At 55.8% G+C, this 16,807-nt stretch overlaps 1 protein-coding gene across 2 annotated transcripts; it reads right to left on the bottom strand.

Annotated features, from left to right (window-relative positions):
- Positions 1-410: 410 nt before the first annotated feature.
- Positions 411-9,503, bottom strand: ARMC5 (armadillo repeat containing 5). 2 transcript variants are annotated; one of them, XM_087735221.1, is made up of 7 exons: positions 9,138-9,503; positions 8,443-8,550; positions 7,024-7,846; positions 6,164-6,645; positions 5,468-5,600; positions 3,795-4,029; positions 411-3,441 (listed from the first exon to the last, which is right to left on the bottom strand). In XM_087735221.1, exons 1-7 carry the CDS (start codon positions 9,412-9,414, stop codon positions 1,735-1,737), a joined length of 3,765 nt encoding a protein of 1,254 aa, XP_087591347.1. In that variant the 5' UTR covers positions 9,415-9,503; the 3' UTR covers positions 411-1,734. The 2 variants fall into 2 exon arrangements, with proteins under 2 accessions (XP_087591347.1, XP_087591348.1); XM_087735222.1 differs by lacking the exons at positions 5,468-5,600; positions 6,164-6,645.
- Positions 9,504-16,807: the final 7,304 nt, after the last annotated feature.

The following is a 16,807-nucleotide window of genomic DNA, read 5'->3' as shown; positions in this document are numbered from 1 at the left end:
CGTAGGATACTGGGGGAGATGGACGGCTGGGTCCGTGGGATACGGGGGGGGGCGGGGGGGGAAATGGACGGCTTGGTCCGTGGGATAAGGGGGGGCCCAGAGGCCTGGGTCCATGGGATATGGGGGGGAGATGGACAGCTGGGTCTGTGGGATACTGGGGGGACACAGACGGCTGGGTCTGTGGGATACAGGGGGCGACATGGACATCTGAATCCATGGGATACTGGGGGGCAGGGGGGGGATGGATGCCTGGGTCTGTGGGATATGGGGGGGGGGGGGGAAACACAGATATCTGGGTCCATGGGATACAGGGGGACCCGGACACCTGGGCCTATGGGATACAGGGGCACAGACACCTGGGTCTGTGGGATACCGGGGGGCCTGGACGCCTGGGTCCTCACCATGCTGGAGCGGTTTCATCGCCTTTATTGTGCGTTGCCTTCGCTACAGTCACGACCCCAAAACCCCGTGAAATCAACCTGAAACCAGGCACCCCTCCCATAGCAGCCCTGTCCTGACACTGTGGGGATGCCCCATAACCTGCGGGGGTTTCCCCTGTCACCCAGGGGGTGCCCTGAAACTGGGCCTTCCTCCCCAAATGTGGGCCTCCTCCCCTTGTGCCACCACCCTGTGTGCCACCTTGGGGGTCCCTGAGGTCCCCATTGGGGTCCCCCACCTCCCCAGCCTCATCTTCATCATCAAAAAAAGCCTCAACATCTAGATGAGGTCCCCAGGGTCCTCAAGCAGGTCCCCAAGGGGGTCCCCAAGTCCTTATGGGGAGCTCCCCATCTCCCCAGCCTTGTCTTCATCATCAAAAAGGGCCTCAACATGTAGAGGAGACCCCCAAGATCCTCATGGGGCTCCCCCACCTCCCTGGCCTCATCTTCAGCATGGAAAAAGGCCTTAAAATCTAGAGGAGGATCCCAAGGTCCTCAAGGGGGTCCCTGAGGTCCCCACAGGGGTCCCTCAACCTCCATGTCCTCCTCATCTTCATCTAAGGGGTCTCCAAAATCGCTATGGTCCTTCAGCATGTCCCCAAGATTAATGGGTGTTCTCAAGGTCTTAGAGAGGTCCCTTGACCCCCATGTCCTCTTTGTCCTCATCTAAGGGGTCCCCAACACCCACAGACGGGTCCCCAAAAGGTCCACCATGTCCTTAAAGTCCACAAAGTCCTCCCTAAGGTGGAAGTGTCCTCCATCTCCTCAAGGTCCCTAAAAGTGTCCCCAAGATCTCAGAGAGCTCTCCTGACCTCTTTATCCCTCTCATCTCTTAAGGGGTCCCTAACAGCCATCAAGGGGTCCTCCAGGGTGTCCCCAAGACCTTAGAAAGGTCCACTGACCTCCATGTCCTCCTGATTTTCATCTAAGGGGTCCCCAAGACCCATAAAAGGGCCCCCAAGGTCTTAAAGAAGTCCTCTCACCTCCATGTCCACATCATCTTCATCTAAGGGGTCCCTAACATCCAGAGGGGTCCCCGAGGGTGTCTCCAAGGTCTTAGAGAGGTCCTTGACCTCCATGTCCTCCTTGTCTTCATCTAAGGGGTCCCAACACCCATGCAGTGGTCCCCAAGGTCCTGCTGAAGATCCCCAAGGTCCTAGAGAGGTCCGACCTTCACGTCCTCCTCGTCTTCATTTAAGGGGTCCCCAACACCCATGCAGGGGTTCCCAACACCCATGCAGTGGTCCCCAAGATCCTCAAAGGGGTCCCCAAGATCCTGCTGGGGGTCCCCAAGGTCTTAGAGAGGCCCCTTGACCTCCATGTCCACATCATCTTCACCTAAGGGGTCCCCAAAGGGATCTGCCACATTGCCAAGGTCTCCCTGGGTGTCCCCAAGGTCCTCGTAAGGGACCCCAAAGTCATCCTCTAGGTCCCTGAGGTCCTCCTGGACATCCCTGAGGCTCCCATCAGCATCTCCTGGGGGTCGCAGCAGAGGGTCGCCCCCACCCCATGGCTCCCCCATATCAAGGTGGGGCTGGGCCCCCCGGGGTGCCACAACAGCCATCAAGGCCCGGGCCAGGCGAGGGGGGCATCGGGCCAGCCGGGCCACCCGAACCAAGCGGGGGGCCACATTGTGGGGCAGCCCCCCCAAAATGGCCTGGGCGGCCCGGGCAGCCAATGGGGCGCAACCCCACCGCTCGGCCAAGGCCCAGAGGGCACCAGGGGATGCGGTGATGGCAGTGGCCACGACACCCTCAAAGCCCTCTACCAGGTAACGGCGGGCCAAGGCAATGGCAGCACCGGCGGCAGCAGGGGACACGGGGGGGGACAGGAGGGGACACCCATCCCTGGGGTGGCCCCGGCAGCCATGGACAAAATGGAGGAGGAGGAGGAGAGGGTGGCGGGGGGCACAGCCCAAGGCCACAGCTGCCTGGCGGGCCTCGGCGAAGGCCCCCCCCAACATGGCTCCCAAGACAGGGGACCCCTGGGTCAGGGCCGCCCGGGCCACTGGCACCCCAGGGTGGGTGCCATTGGGGAGGAGGAGGAGGTCGTGGGGGGTCTGGGCATAGGGACACGTTGGGGACACAGGGGGATGCGTGACTGGGGGGGCTGGGGATGCCTGGGGGGCTGGAGATGGTGGTGTAGATGGGTTGGAGGAGCTTGGGGATGCTTGGGGACACGAGTTGGAAGACCTTGGGGATGTCCGGGGGCATGGGGATGGTGGCGGAGATGGGTTGGAGGAGCTTGGGGACGCTTGGGGACAGGGGTTGGAAGAGCTTGGGGAGGCTTGGGGACAGAGGGATGGTTGGGGAGATGGGTTGGACACTGGGGACACCTGGGGACATGGGGGTGGTTGGGGACAGGGGTTGGAGGACCTCAGAGACACCTGGGGACATGAGTTGGGGAGGTTTGAAGACAGTGGAGGAGAAGAGGATAGTAGGGGACATTTGGGGGGTCTTGGGGCCACTTGGGAATGGAGGTTGGGAGGGTTTGGGGACAGCTGGGGACAAGAGGACGCTTGTGGACGTTTAGCAGCCCTCGGGGACACTTGGGGACAGGGGGACCCTGGGGAAAATGGGTCTGGAAATACTTGGGGACATGGGGACACAGGGGACAGCAGGGGTGGGGGGTAGAGGGTCACAGGGGACAGGGGACATGGGGACCCTGTGGGTGCCCACGACTCATCAGCGTCACCAAGTCCGTCCGCATGTCCCCATGGGTCCCCATGTCCATCGGTGAACCCTGGTGTGTCCCCAGTGTCACCGTGTCCATCCGCAGGAGAGGTTGAGTGGCCATCCACGTGTCTCCAGGTGTCCTCGGTGTCCCCAAAGGTGTCTGTGTGTCCCCACGGGTCCTTGAGATCCTTGTGTCGGTCCAGAGGTCTCTGCAGGTCACCATTCTCCCCAAGGGCGTCACCACTGTCCCCATGTCTGTCCGCCTGTCCCCACAGGTCCTCGGCATCCTCGTGTCCCCATGGGTCCTTGCTGTCCCTGTCTGCGTGTAACTGCGGATCCCCCATGTCCCCAAGAGCACCTGTGAGTCCGTGGGCGTTCCCACCATCCCTCCGTGGGTCCCCATCTGGATATCCTCAAGGGATCCCTGATGTCTCCAGCATGCCCCTACATCTGTCCCCGCAAGTCCCTAACGATCCTGGTGTCCCCAACTGGGTCCTCTGTGTCCCCACAGGTGCTCAATGATCCTCCGTGTCCCCAACGATCCCCAGCAGACTCAGTGTCCCCCTCCACATCCTCAATGTCCCCTTCCACATGTCCCTGACATCCCACCATGTGTCCCCAGCACCCCGTCGCATGTCCTCAGCACCCCGTCATGTGTCCCCAGCACCCCATGGGGCCGTACCTGCAGGTCCTTGGCATTGGCGTGTCCAGGTGTGTCCTCGCCATCCCCCGGCATGTCCCCGATGTCCCCCGGTGTGTCCCCGGCATGTCCCCGCAGGAGGGCGATAGCATCAGCAGCGTAGAGGGCGAAGGCCGGGGGGGGCTCGTAGGGGGATGCAGGGCCCCGGGCCACCGCCGAGAGCAGCAGGGCCACTGCCCCCCCTCCCCACAGCAGCCCCCGCGCTGGGGACGCTGGCCTGCACATGCCAAGGATATGTGTCATGCCAGCGTCACGGCAAAGGGATGCCAAGGGTCACGCCGACGCCACACCAGTGTCAAGGGTCGTACCAACAACGTGGGTCATGCCAACGTGACAATAGTGACTTGAGTCACGCCAACGATGTGGGTCGTCACACCAACGTGACGCCGCCAACGTGGGTCACACCAATGACGTGGGTCGCACCAACATGACACCACCACCACGGGTCCTGGCAATGATGTGGGTCACGGCAACGTGACGCCAATGCTGTAGGTGATGCCAACATGATGCCAACATCATGCCAACATCACAGGTCACGCCAACGCTGTCGGTCATGGCAACATGACTCCAATGTTGTAGGTGATGCCAACGTCATGGGTCACGCCAGCGTGATGCCAATGATGTCACGCCAGCCCGTGGGGGATGCTATAGGGTCTAGGGCCACCCCCCACCCCGGGGGACACTGGGCTGCACATGCCAATGACACATCAATGACATGCCAATGACATGGGGGGCCACCCAGGGGGAACGTATAGGAAATCTATAGGCAGATCTATAGAGGAACTATAGGGCTACAAGTAGGAAATCTATATGAGACCTATGGGGCTGCCTATGAGGCATCCATAGGGGACTAACAAGGCTGCTTATGGGGCAGCTATAGGGAACCTACGGGGCTGCCTGTGGGAGTTCTGCAAGAGGCCCTATAGGTGATCTATAGACTTGGACACTGGGGATCTATAGAGGATTTACAGGGGCTCTATAGGGCCAGCAAGAGGAGGTCTATAGGAAATTACTGCACTCACTATGAGGCACTTAGAGGCAACCTACAGAATATCTATAGGGTTTGTTATGGGGAATCTATAGGAAATACTTATGAAATTGGCTATAGCGGATCTACAGGGCCACCTACAGGGAATATATAGTGGATGCACTGCCTTGGCTACAGAAATCTATACTGAGCACCTATGCGGGATCTACAGGCTGTTTCTGGGACCCCATATGGATCCTATGGGGCTCTATAGAGGCTCTATAAGCACCGGAGACAAGTGAACAAGCAGGAATCCGCGAGGGAACCCCCCAGGCGCGTTATGGGGCTGGTTCTGGAGGGCCACAGGGGCTATAGGGGAGGTGCAGGGGCTCTCTAGGGGACATATAAGGCTCTACAAATGATGTATTGGGCTCTATAGAGGACTTACGGGCCTGGGTGCAGGGGAACGCATGAGGGATCTCCCGGGTGCGTTATGGGGCTGGTTCTGGGGGGCCACAGGGACACCGTATGTCGGGGACATATAGAGCTCTATAGGGGACATAGGGGCTCAGCTGCAGGGGAATGTGTGAGGGACCCCCCAGGTGAGTTACGGGCCAGTTCTGGGGGGCCCCGGGGGCTACAGGGATGCCGTAGCAGGGAACCTACAGGGGCTCTATAGGGTCAGTACCTGGTGAGCAGGGGCAGGGCGGTGGCGCAGGCCAGGCGGGCCGGGGGGGCCCCGCAGCGCAGCATGTGGGTCAGCAGCCCCACGCCAAAGGGAGCTGCTGCCGCAGCCCCCAGGTTGCGCAGGAGTCCCTCACCTGGGGGGGGGGACACGGGGACAGGGGGGGGGGGGTCAGGTCCACAGGATCCCACCTCCTCCCCACGCCCCCCAGGGTCACCCCAGGAGACCCAAAACAGCCCCCAGGACCCCCAACAGCCCCCCAGGGACCCCTGGAGACCTCCAGCAGCCCTCCAGAGATTCCAAGGAGCCCTAAAGACCTCCCCAGGGACCCCCAAAGCCCCCCCAGGGACAAATGGGGACTCCCAAAAGCCACAGGGAACCTCCTGAAAGACCACTCAGGACCCCCCAATAGCCCTGAAAAGGCCACTCAGGCCCCCCCGGGGACCTCCAATAGCCCCCCAGGGACCCCCAATAACCCGCTGGCGACATCTCAGAGACCCCTAAAGGCCACCCAGGACCCCCCAGGGACCCCCAATAATCCCCCAGAAACACCTGGGGATCCCCAAAGGCCAAGAAGGACCCCCCGGGGACCCCCAAAGGCTCCCCAGGAACCTCTGGTGATGCCTAAAGGCCAGACATGTCTCCTGGGGATCCCAATTAGCCCCCTGAAGCCGCCCCCCCATGGCCCCCCCAACTCACCCAGCTCCTTGAGGCGTGCCTGGCGGGGGTGAGGGGGGGCAGCCGGATGCCTGGGTCCCCCGGGCCGTGAGAGCTCCTCGGCCTGGGATGGGGTGAGGCCAAGGACCAGCCAGGAGCGGAGCAGGGAGGGGACGTAAGCCCGGACCAGCGCCCCCAAAAAAGCAGGGTGCCCTGTTAGGCGCTGCAGCACCCAGGCAGCCCGGGGGGCCGGGGCAGAGACCCCCGTCAGGTAGCGGAGGAGCCCCGAAACGACAGGGGCAGTGGCCAGGGCTCGGCTGGGCTCATCGGTAGCTGCTAGGCGCCCCAAAAGTAAGAGAGCGGGGGCTTCGGGGAGCCAGGGGTCCCCCTCGCCCACCCCCCGGGGCAGGGCCAGGGCCCCCATGGGGGGCAGGCGGCGGCGGGGGGGCGAGGGGCAGTGGGCAGGGGTGGTGGAGGACGGGGGGGAGGGTGGCGGGGAGGCAGCTTCAGAGAGGAGCCAGGACCTGGGGGGAGAAATGGGGGGGGGCTGAGCAGTTTGGGTGGGGGGACAGGGACAGTCCCGGACCCCCAGGGTGTCACTAAGGGACAGCCTGGACCTCCCCCTTGCCCAGCCCACCCTGGCACTAAGGGCTGGGGACCCTCTCTGCAACCCCATTCCATTGCCAAGGACGTCGAGGGTGACCCCAGGGCTGCCCCCCCCCGCCCCAAGGTGACAGGGACCCCAAAGGTGACCCCAAGAAGCACCCCAAGGTCCCAAAGACCCCCAGGGACCCCCCTCAAGGTCTCAACGACCTCAAGGGACCCCCAGGGATGCCCCAGGAGATGCCAAAACCCTGCAGCCCCCCCCCCCCAAAAGCCTGTTTGTCCACCTCCCCACTCACTTGAGTCCCCGCAAGCTCCCGGCGGCTGCCCCAGCCCCGGGTGGGCCAGGCAGCTCCCGGGGGAGATCGCACGACGCGGCGGCTTCATCCTCCTCCTCTTCATCTTCTTCCTCATCCTCTTCCTCCTCTTCCTCCTCCTCCTCGTCAGCCCGGGCCCGCAGGACGTCAGCGAGCAGTGGGACGAGGCCACGGGCCTCCAGGGCCACCAACGCCTCCTGGTCGTAGGCGAAGGCGGCCAAAGCCAGGAGGACGCGGGGACGCCATGGCCGGGCGCAGGGCTCGGCCAGAAGGCGCAGGAGCAGTCCCAACCCACCGGCCGCCCGTACCCGTGCCCGGTTGACGGCCTCCCGGCACAGCAGGCAGAGCGCCCGGACGGCTACAGTGGCACCGGCGACATTGGGGGACGCCAATGCCCTCCTCACCTCCTCAGTCACCGCCTCCACCGCTCCGGCGGCCCCCAGGGCAGGTCGGAGCGGGGCGCGGGCACAGGCGTTGGCAATGGCTCCCAGGGCGGGTTGGCGGTGGTCCCGCTTGGCATGGGCAGCCAGGGCAGCCAAGGCGGGCAAAGCAGGGGCCACGTCATCGGCTGAGGGGCCGGGGCTGTCAGTGAGACCCCGCAGGGCTCGGGCGACGGCTGGGCAGGCGGGGTGGGTCGGGGAGAGGGAGGCCAGGCGGGAGGCCAGGGCTCGGACAGCCCCTGCTCGGCCCAGGGCCCGGCGGGGTGCCGGAGCGGCCCCCAGGATGCGGAGGGCACGGGCGGCACTGTGGAGGCACTCGGGGGTGCCACAGGAGGCAGCCAGGGACACCAGGAGGGGACCGGCACCTGCAAGGGAAGGGACAGAGTTAAGGGGATGCAGAGGCAGGGAGCCTCGGGGACATGGGGACCATTAAGGGCCGCCCCAAGGATGTCCTGGTGCTCCCAGAGATGAGAAAGCTGTTAAGGAGGGCATTGGGGATGCCCCTTGGGGACATATGGGTGTGTTATGGGACAGGTTGAGGACATCCTGCTACCCACAGTGATGAGAAACGCATCGAGGTGCAGGTTGGGGACACCCTCTGGGGACATGGCACCTGTCAGAGGACACCCCAAGGACATCCCAGCACCCACAGGAACGAGAAAACCACCAAGGGACTCGTTGGGGACACAGGGACCCATTAGGGGATGGGCTGCGGACCCCTGGGGACATCATGAATACCTGAGGGACCCCAAGAATACACAAGGGACCCCCCAGGGGACCTTAGGGACACCCAAAAGACCCCTGAGAACACCTAGGGGACCTCATGGACAGCCAAGGGACCCCCAAAAGCACTTAAGGGGACCCCTGGGGACCTCAGGGACAGCCAAGGCATCCCCAGGAACACACGTGCATCCCCTGCAGACCTTGGGGACCCCTGAGGACACCCAGGGCCCCTGCTCACCGGCGTCAAGGACGTCCCGAGCACCGTCGGGCTCCAGTGCCAGGTTGGCGAGGGTGCGGGCCACCCGGTTCTGCACGCTCTCTGGCCCCGGTGAGGACAGCAAGGCCACTGCAGGAACAGAGGGCAGAGGTCACAGCTGGGGACAGGGGGACACCCTCAGGAATAGGTCAGGGGTCAAAGGCCATGGTTAGGGACATGCTTAGGGACAAGGTCACAGATGAGGACAGGGGGACGCCCTCAGGGACAGGTCAGGGGTCACCGGGGCAGGGTTCAGGATTCTCCAATTGCCCTCAATGGGGCTTGGACTGAACCATTCCAGGGGGTGGGGGTTCGGGGTCCAGACCCATTCCCAGTATGGGGCAGGGGTCTGGGCTGTCCCACTCTCTCTATGGGGGGATCCAAAGCCATTCCCAGTACGGGGGAGGCTCTGGGCTGTCCCACTCTCTCTATGGGGGGATCCAAAGCCATTCGCAGTACGGGGGAGGGTTCTGGGCTGTCCCACTCCCCCTATGGGGGGGGATCCAGACCCATTCCCAGTATGGGGCTGGGCTGTCCCACTCCCCCTATGGGGGGGGATCCAGACCCATTCTCGGTAGGGGCAGGGATGCTCTGGGCTGTCCTATTCCTTGGGGGCGGGGGGGGGGGGGGGGGCGTCCCCTTCCCTCCCCCGAGAAGCTGCCGGCGCCGGCACTCACCGAGGCGGGGGACGCCGCCGAGGCGCCGGGCCTGACGGCGGCAGCCAGGCTCGGTGCAGCAGTTCCCGAGGACGCTGAGGGCCAGGTCGAGGGTGCGGCGGGGCCGCTCAGGCCCCAACAACTCCAGCAGCGGCCCCAGTCCCCCCCGCTCCCGGAACCGAGCGGCGCCTCCCGGCCGCCGGGTGTGGCGGGTCCGCAGCGCCAGCAGCGCCCGGGCCAGCCCCGGCTCGGCCGCCGCCCGCACCGCCTCCACGCACCAGCCCAGCGGCTCCGACATGGCGGCGCCCGGCGCGGGCCCGGCCCGGCGGGGCAGAGCGCAGGGAGAAGGACGGTGGCCGGGAGGGCCGCGCGCCGCGGGGCACGACGGGAAAGGGAGGCCGCCCCGGGGGCGTGGCGTAGAGCGCCGGGGGCGGGACTACAGCTCCCAGGGCGCACCGCGGCGGCGGGGGGCGGGGCGTGACGGGAAGTCCGCTCGTCCGGGGAGGCGGCGGAGCTGGCCTGCACTGGGAGCACCGGTGACCCCATACTGGGAGCACCGGGGGCACGGGTGACCCCATACTGGGAGCACTGGTGACCGACAGACTTCCGAAGCGGGGCAGCCGGGCACCGTTAGGCGGGGCCGGTCGCGCCATCTAGGTCTCGCTTCCTGGTTAATCAAAGCGAGCGTTCGTTTGTGTTCGTTTGTGCCTGTGGGGTACCCCAGAGAAATAATCCTTGCAGAAAACCAAGCGGGTGGTTTCTCCGCCACCTGCCTTGCTGTTCCCTCTGACCCGCTTCGCAGCGTTCCGATACGATGATAAAAAACCGTAACCGAGGCAAATAATTAACGAAATGGCTTTTGCCATTGGCTCTGCCGAAATGGCTTTTGCGGCAGAGGAGTGGAGGGGGTGTAGACTGTCTTCACCTGCTCAGGAAGTCCTGAGTGAAAACCAAAAGGGCTTTGTTTCCAGTCGAAGCGATAGATGAGTCCCTAATTACAGCGAGTCCCTAATTACAGCAGTAGGGTTATCCCCATTGCGGTGCTTTCATCTCATCTCTCTGACTTTTCAGGTGAAGTGACAAATTCTCTCTTGATGCTTGGGCCATGAAAGCCGAGGAGGTGAGTCAGTAAGGAGGGGGTGCCAGGTATGCACCACGCCACTCGCTCTTTCTCTTATTTAAAGTCGAACATGTGAAAGGGTTCTTATGTTTCCTAAAGACGTAATGACCCGTAGTAGCACAATTTCTCATTCCGCATCAATACAAATTGTTTAAAAATGTTAGCAGTTCACACAGATATTAAAAATGACATGAAGATGCAGAGAACGCGTGGAGAAATGCTGAGGTGAAATGGGATGCAAGAGGTCGGACTAGATGATCGCATGGTCTCTTCTAGCCATTGAACCCTGACAGATGACAGCGTGTCTAAATTCTATACAGATTTTTCATGTTACTACAAATGTCCCCAAAGTTGGTCTCAGAACAGTGAAAAAAATGTGTTACGGATGCTCGGTTTTGTAATACAGCTAAGAATAGAAACTAAAAGTACTTGCCGATGAGCGAAAATAATTTTAAATTATAAAAATACGATGATGCATTCTAAACAGTTATTTTAGTACCTACATTCAGTTTAAAATAATGCACAACAGAAAAAGACATTAAAAAGGCTCACAATGAGATTTAGACTAATGTTAAAAAAAAAAGGCACAGAAGTAATAAGCACAGGGCCAATGGTAATCATCAATTATACGCGACACAAAATTTTCATATAAATTTTCCCTGTTTGTCTGGAAGTTACCTACTTCTGCTCTGCTCCTGTACATTTCTTTGACAATATTATTGAGAGTAAATAAATGGGCTTACCGTGGCGAAGAGTTGTAAGTGCTTTCAGGATTAACAGTCTAGATCTGAGCTGGGTAGTTTCTTTGCAATGGGCAGCATCAGACTATGTTACGCTGATTTGCTGAGGAGTTGGATACCAAATAAATGAAAAATAGTTCCAGACTTGTAGTGTCAAAGATATTACCTAGGGTTAAAGAGGAATCATCTGTATTGAAAGCAGAATATCTAAAGGACTTGAGCGAGGCAGAATGCTCAAGTCTGTAGATTTGGGGTGGAACCTGACTGTTTCTGTGGTTCTTGAATGGCAGGGAGTAACGAACAGGTTGCAGACAGTGATGTTCATAATAGGTTCTATTCCAGGTCTTCATGCAGGGTTGCCTCGGGGCTGCAGCTGAGGTAAATATAATAATAATTGAGCACACCAACGTGCTCAATTATGCTACTTTCACTGTGGCTCAGTCAAGGCTTTTTGGCATGGTGAGGAATAAACGCAGATTGTGCTGCTGTTAGGTTTACGTGGACCTATTCCGTAAGGCTTGGTCAGAACATACTTATTTCAGTTGGTAAGAAAAAAGGCCAAAAATATCCCAATTTCAAATCTCAGTCCTCTGCTCGGTGTTGCGTGTGCTCCACTTTGCCAGCTCACTGCACTCGCACTCCTTGATGTGCTAGGAGGACAAGGCAGGGATAAAATTCCTCACTTTGTACCCTTGGTTGTTGTCTACCAGCAGCTGCCAGCTTTAAGTTGATAGCGCAACTAGTTGCTTGATGTACGATCCTGGGCTCGTACGTATAAAGCTATCCTTCAGCCTCTGCTGTTCTTTTGGATGCTGCCGAGGGCTCTGCTACCTGCCGTACTCTGAGCTGATGCAGTATTTGCCCTGTCCATAATACCAGCTGTTACAGCGTCCCCAAACCGCTGCTGGCATCGTCGTGCTTCTCTCCACCCAGCCAGCCCTGTGTTGCGAGGCTAGGGCAGTATTTGCCCCAGCCTCCAGCTGCCTGGCTCTGCCAAGGTGTGAGTGAGGGGCTGGGGGGTTTTGGGGGACCCCACTGGCACCCCCATGTGTGTGGGTCCCCCAAGGGCGATGTTCGTGAACATCTCTCCCCTGGAGCGGGACTTCAGCGAGTCCCTCAGCTCCCTGTGCTTCGGCAGCCAGGTAGGGGGATGGGGGTGGTTTGGGGGGGCCTTGGGGACGATTTGGGAAGGAGCCCTATAGGCTCCCTGTCCCTATTTTTAAATTCTTGCCTATGTTTCTTGTACCTCATTGCTTTTGAAACTTACTTTCTACTTCTCCATCCCTATTTTTTTAAATCTTGCATATATTTCTCAAACTCAGTTGCTTTTTAAATTTTCTTGCTACCTTTCCCTCTCTCACTTTTTGCCAGTGTTTCTTGTACCCTGTTGCTTTTCAAATTTTCTTCCTACGTCTCCCTCTATGCAGCTCCATGTACTTATTTTTTAATTCTCGTGTATGATTCTTGTATCCTGTCACTTAGAAAATTTTCTTTCTATGTCTCCCTCTATCCATCTCTGTGTCTAACTCTTAATTCTTCCCTCTCTGTCCTCTGCCCTGTCACTTTTTACACTTTCTTTCGCTGTCTCCCTTTTTCTAGCTCCCTGTCCCTATTTGTTTGTTAGTTCTTGCCTATGTTTCTTGCACCCCGTTGCTTTTTGAGAATTTTCTTTCTACGTCTACCTCTATCGGGCTGTTTCTATTTTTTAATTTCTTGCCTATGTTCCCCCCCCCCCCCCCCCCCTTTAGAATTTTTCTATGTCCCTTGTCTTGTCTCTGTCTTCTTGTCCTGCTGGTCCCTTCCGCCTCTCTCTCCTGCTCCCTGTCTCTCTCATTTTTTCCTCCATCTCTCTGCTCTCTCTACACTGTTGTCCCCCTCCCCATCCCTCTCCTGTTTGCAGCATCCCATTTGCTGGCTCCCTGTCCCACATCTCTTCTCTGTGTCCCTCTGACTTTCCTACTGCTTTTCTCTTTCCCTCTCTCCTCCTGCATTTGGGCAGTGAAACTTGTGATTTCTTGCAGCTGGGGTTTCTTATGTGCATTAATGAATAAACTTTTACTGCCTCCTCTGTGCCCCTGGATGTGTTTGCAGCCCCTGGGTGCAGAGCATGTGCCTGTGGAGAGGTGCAGGGGAGGGGGTGATGTGCTGTGGGGCTTTGGCAATGGCCCTTATTGCTGATGGGCTCCAGCTGGGTCTAGGGCAGCCCCAGGTGTGGCCAGTGAGGCTGAGGATGGGGCTGGCCCTGCTGTGTGAAGGGGCTCCAGCTGTAAAGGGGGCTGCCTGGGCATGCCTGCTTGAGAAGGCTGATGAAGGGGAACGGGCTGAGGAGGGAGTCCTGCAGGCAGGTGCCTCCAGCAAGGAATGGCCAGTGCCTGTGGCAAGGAAGGATCCCTCCGAGCCGTCCCCGACAGAGCAGACAGCAGCACGCGGTGCTGGAAGCTCGGTGTTTCTGTCAGCTATGTGCATGAGGCACCACGGATCGAGGAAGCCTTACGGATGAGGAGCATCGAGGCATTCACTGCCTGCTGCTCAATGGGTGAGGGTCGGGCAAGCGGCGCTGCAGAGGAGGAAGAGGCGGAGGAGTGCTGAGGCGGTGAAGGTCTCCTGCTCGCACCAGGAGCTGTGGTGAGTCACGCGTCCTCTCCTCTGCATCCCGGCCCGTCTCTGCCACCCTTCTCCAGATGTCTGCCTGCCTCCCTTCCTCCGTTTACCTCTCTGCCAATCCACCTACCTGCATGGCTCCCCAAAACTTGTTATTCTTCTGTCAACTCTGCCCAGTACCCTGCTGCCTTTTAATTTTTTTTCTACGTCTCTCTCTAATTGGCTCCCTCTCCCTATTTTTTAGGTTTTCTGCACTGCCTTGTAGCCTATTACTTTTAAATTTTCATTTCTATATCTCCCCCCTATCCAGCTCCCTGACCCTATTTTTTTTAATACCTCCCTCTGCTCGGTACCCCATCGCTTTTCAAACTTACTTTCTATGCCTCCCTCTATTTGGCTCCATTTTCCTATTTTTTATTTCTTCTCACTCTTTCCTTCACCCCATTTGTTTTAAAATTTCTTTATATGTATGTATTTCTCTTGCCATCTCCCTGGCCTTATTTTTTAATTCTCGCCTGTGTGAATTGTACCCCATCACTTTTTGAATTTTCTTTCTATTTGTCCCTCTATCTTCCACCCTGTCCCTATTTTAAAATTCTTTCCTGTGTTTCCTGTACCCCGCCGCTTTCTCTTTCTATGTATCCCCTTATCTGTCTCCCTGTCATTATTTCTTAATGTTTCCCTGTCTGTCCTGTACCCCATTGCTTTTTAAGTTTTTTTTCCATGTCTCCCACTATGCGGCTCACTGTCCCTATTTTTTAATTCCTCCCTGTAGCTGGGGAAGGGTCTGTCCAGGCATGCCTGCCTGAGGGAGCTGATGAAGGGGAACTGTCTGAGGAGGGAATCCAAGGGGGTCCTGCAGGCAGTTCCCTCCAGCAAGGAATGGCCAGCGCCTGCAGCGAGGAAGCATCCCTCCGAGCTGTCCCTGACAGAGCGCACTACCAGCACGCGTTGGGGTGTGAAGGTCTACCTTCACTATCACTACCACACTACCAGACAGAAAAGCGTTGGGGTGGTGAAGGTCTCTTGCCGGTGCCAGGAGCTGCGTCGAGTCGCGTGTTCTCTCGTGTGCATCCGGGTCCATCTCTGTGCCCTTCCCCAGTTCTCTGCCTGCCTGCCTCCCTGCCTGTCCCTGCTTCTGCCTCCCTCTCTGCTGGCCCACCTACCTGTCTGGCTCCCCAAAGCTTCTTACTCTTCTGTGAACTCTGCTCTGTACCACTTCACCTATTAATTTTTTTTCCTATATTTCCCTCTCTGTGGCTTCCTCTCCTTATTTTTTAATGCTTTCCTGTGTTTTCTGTACCCTGTTGCATTTTAATTTCTCTTTCTATGTTTCCCTGTCTCCAGCACCCTGTCCCTATTTTTAAATTCCTCTCTCTGTCCTGTACCCTGTCGCTTTTAAAATTTTCTTGCAATGGTTCCTTCTATCCATCTCCCTGTCCCTGTTGTTTTAATATTCCCGTGTCTCTTGTACCTGATCACTGTTTACATTTTCTTTCTACGTTGTCCTCTATCCATCTCCCTGTCCTTAGGTTTTAATCCTTTTCTATATTTCTGGTCCTCAGTTGCTTTTTAAAATCCCTTCTAGGTCTCTCTCATCAGGCTTCCTTTCTTGATTTTTAAAATTCTTCCCTGTATTTCTTGTACTCCATTGCTATTTGATGTCTCTTTCAAGAATTCCTTTTATCTGGCTCCCTTTCCCTGAATTTTAATTCCTCCCTTTCATCTGTATACCCTCTCACTTTTAAGATTTCCTTTCAATATTTCCTTCTGTTCTCATCCCTGTTCCTATTTTTTAATTCTTTCCTGTATTTCTTGTAGCCTGTCGCTTTTAAAAATTTCTTTCTATGTCTCCCTCTAACTCATTCCTTGTCCCTATTTTTTAAATTCTCCCTCTCTGTCCTGTACCCAGTTGCTGTAAAAAAAATTCTTTCTATATCTCCATTTATTTAGTTTCCTGTTATTTTTATTTTTTTTTCCTGTCGATACTATACTCCGCCAATTTAAAATTTTGTTTCTATGGCTATTTTTAGCCAGTTCACTGTCTTTATTTTCTAATTCTCTCCTGTCTGTCCTGTACCCTGTCGCTTCTTCAGTTTTCTTATGTCTGCTTTTATCAAGCTCCCTATCCATAGTTTTTAATTCTTTCCTGTGTTGTGTACCCTGTTGCCTTTAAAAGTTACTTTTATGTGTGTCTCCATTTTTTGCCCATTCTTATTTTTTGATTTATTCCTGTCTTTCCTTAAAGCCATCACATTTTACATTTTCTTTCTATATCAAAGTGTATCTACTTTGCTGTCCCTATTTTTTATGTTTTCCTGTCTATCCTGTACCCTGTAGCTTTTAAAATTTTCTTTGTCTCCTTTAACCAATTCACTGTCTTTTGTATTTGTTTCTCATCTGTCTTGCACCTAATTGCTTTTGAAATTTTCTTCCTATGCATCTCTGTATTTTTCTCCCTATTCTTATTTTGTAACTTTTCTCTTGTCTTTCCTTAATGCCTCCGTTTTTACAATTTTCTTCCTATGTCTCTCTCTCTATCACCCTACCCTTATTTTATTTTTTCCCCCCATCTTAATGCTTTTGCTTTTAAAATTTTCTATGTCAACTTTTAACCAGCTTTCTGTTTGTTTAATTTTCTAAAAAAATTTTTAATTTTTTTCCTGCTTGTCCTTTATCCAGTTGCTTTTAAAATTTTCTTTCTGTGTCTACTTTAACCATTTTACTGTCTTTATTTTTAAATTTTTCCCTGTCTGTCCTGAATCCCGTTGCTTTTTCAATTTTCATTCTAAGTCTACTTTTAAAGATTCCTATCCAGATTTTTTTATTTATTCCCATGTGTTGTGTACCCTGTCACTTTTTAAGTTACATTTCCATGCATGTTTTACCTTAAGCAAAATTTCAGATTTTCTTTCTTTATCTCTTTTAATTTGCTATTTTTTAATTTTTCCCTTCATTTCCCTAATCCTCATTGCTTTAAAAATGTTCTTTCTATGCCTTTTTTCCCTTTGATGTCTTTATTTTTAATTATTTCTTCTCTTTCCTTAGTGTCCTCACTTTTAAAATTTTATTTCTACATCTCTGTTTTAGTTTGCTGTCACTTTTTATTAATTTTTCCTTATTTCTTTAATCACCATTGCTTTTAAATCTTTCTGTCTGCTTTTATTCCAATCGCTGTCTTTATTTAATTTAATGTCTTTATAATGTCTTTATATTTTATTTTTTACATT

The sequence above is a fragment of the Nipponia nippon genome, unplaced genomic scaffold, assembly GCF_047370975.1.
Source record: "Nipponia nippon isolate SJK-2023a ecotype South Korea unplaced genomic scaffold, ASM4737097v1 scaffold_52, whole genome shotgun sequence".
Classification (NCBI taxonomy): Eukaryota; Metazoa; Chordata; class Aves; order Pelecaniformes; family Threskiornithidae; genus Nipponia; species Nipponia nippon.
Note: the sequence above shows the minus strand (reverse complement) of the source record. Positions and strands in the feature narration are given on the sequence as shown.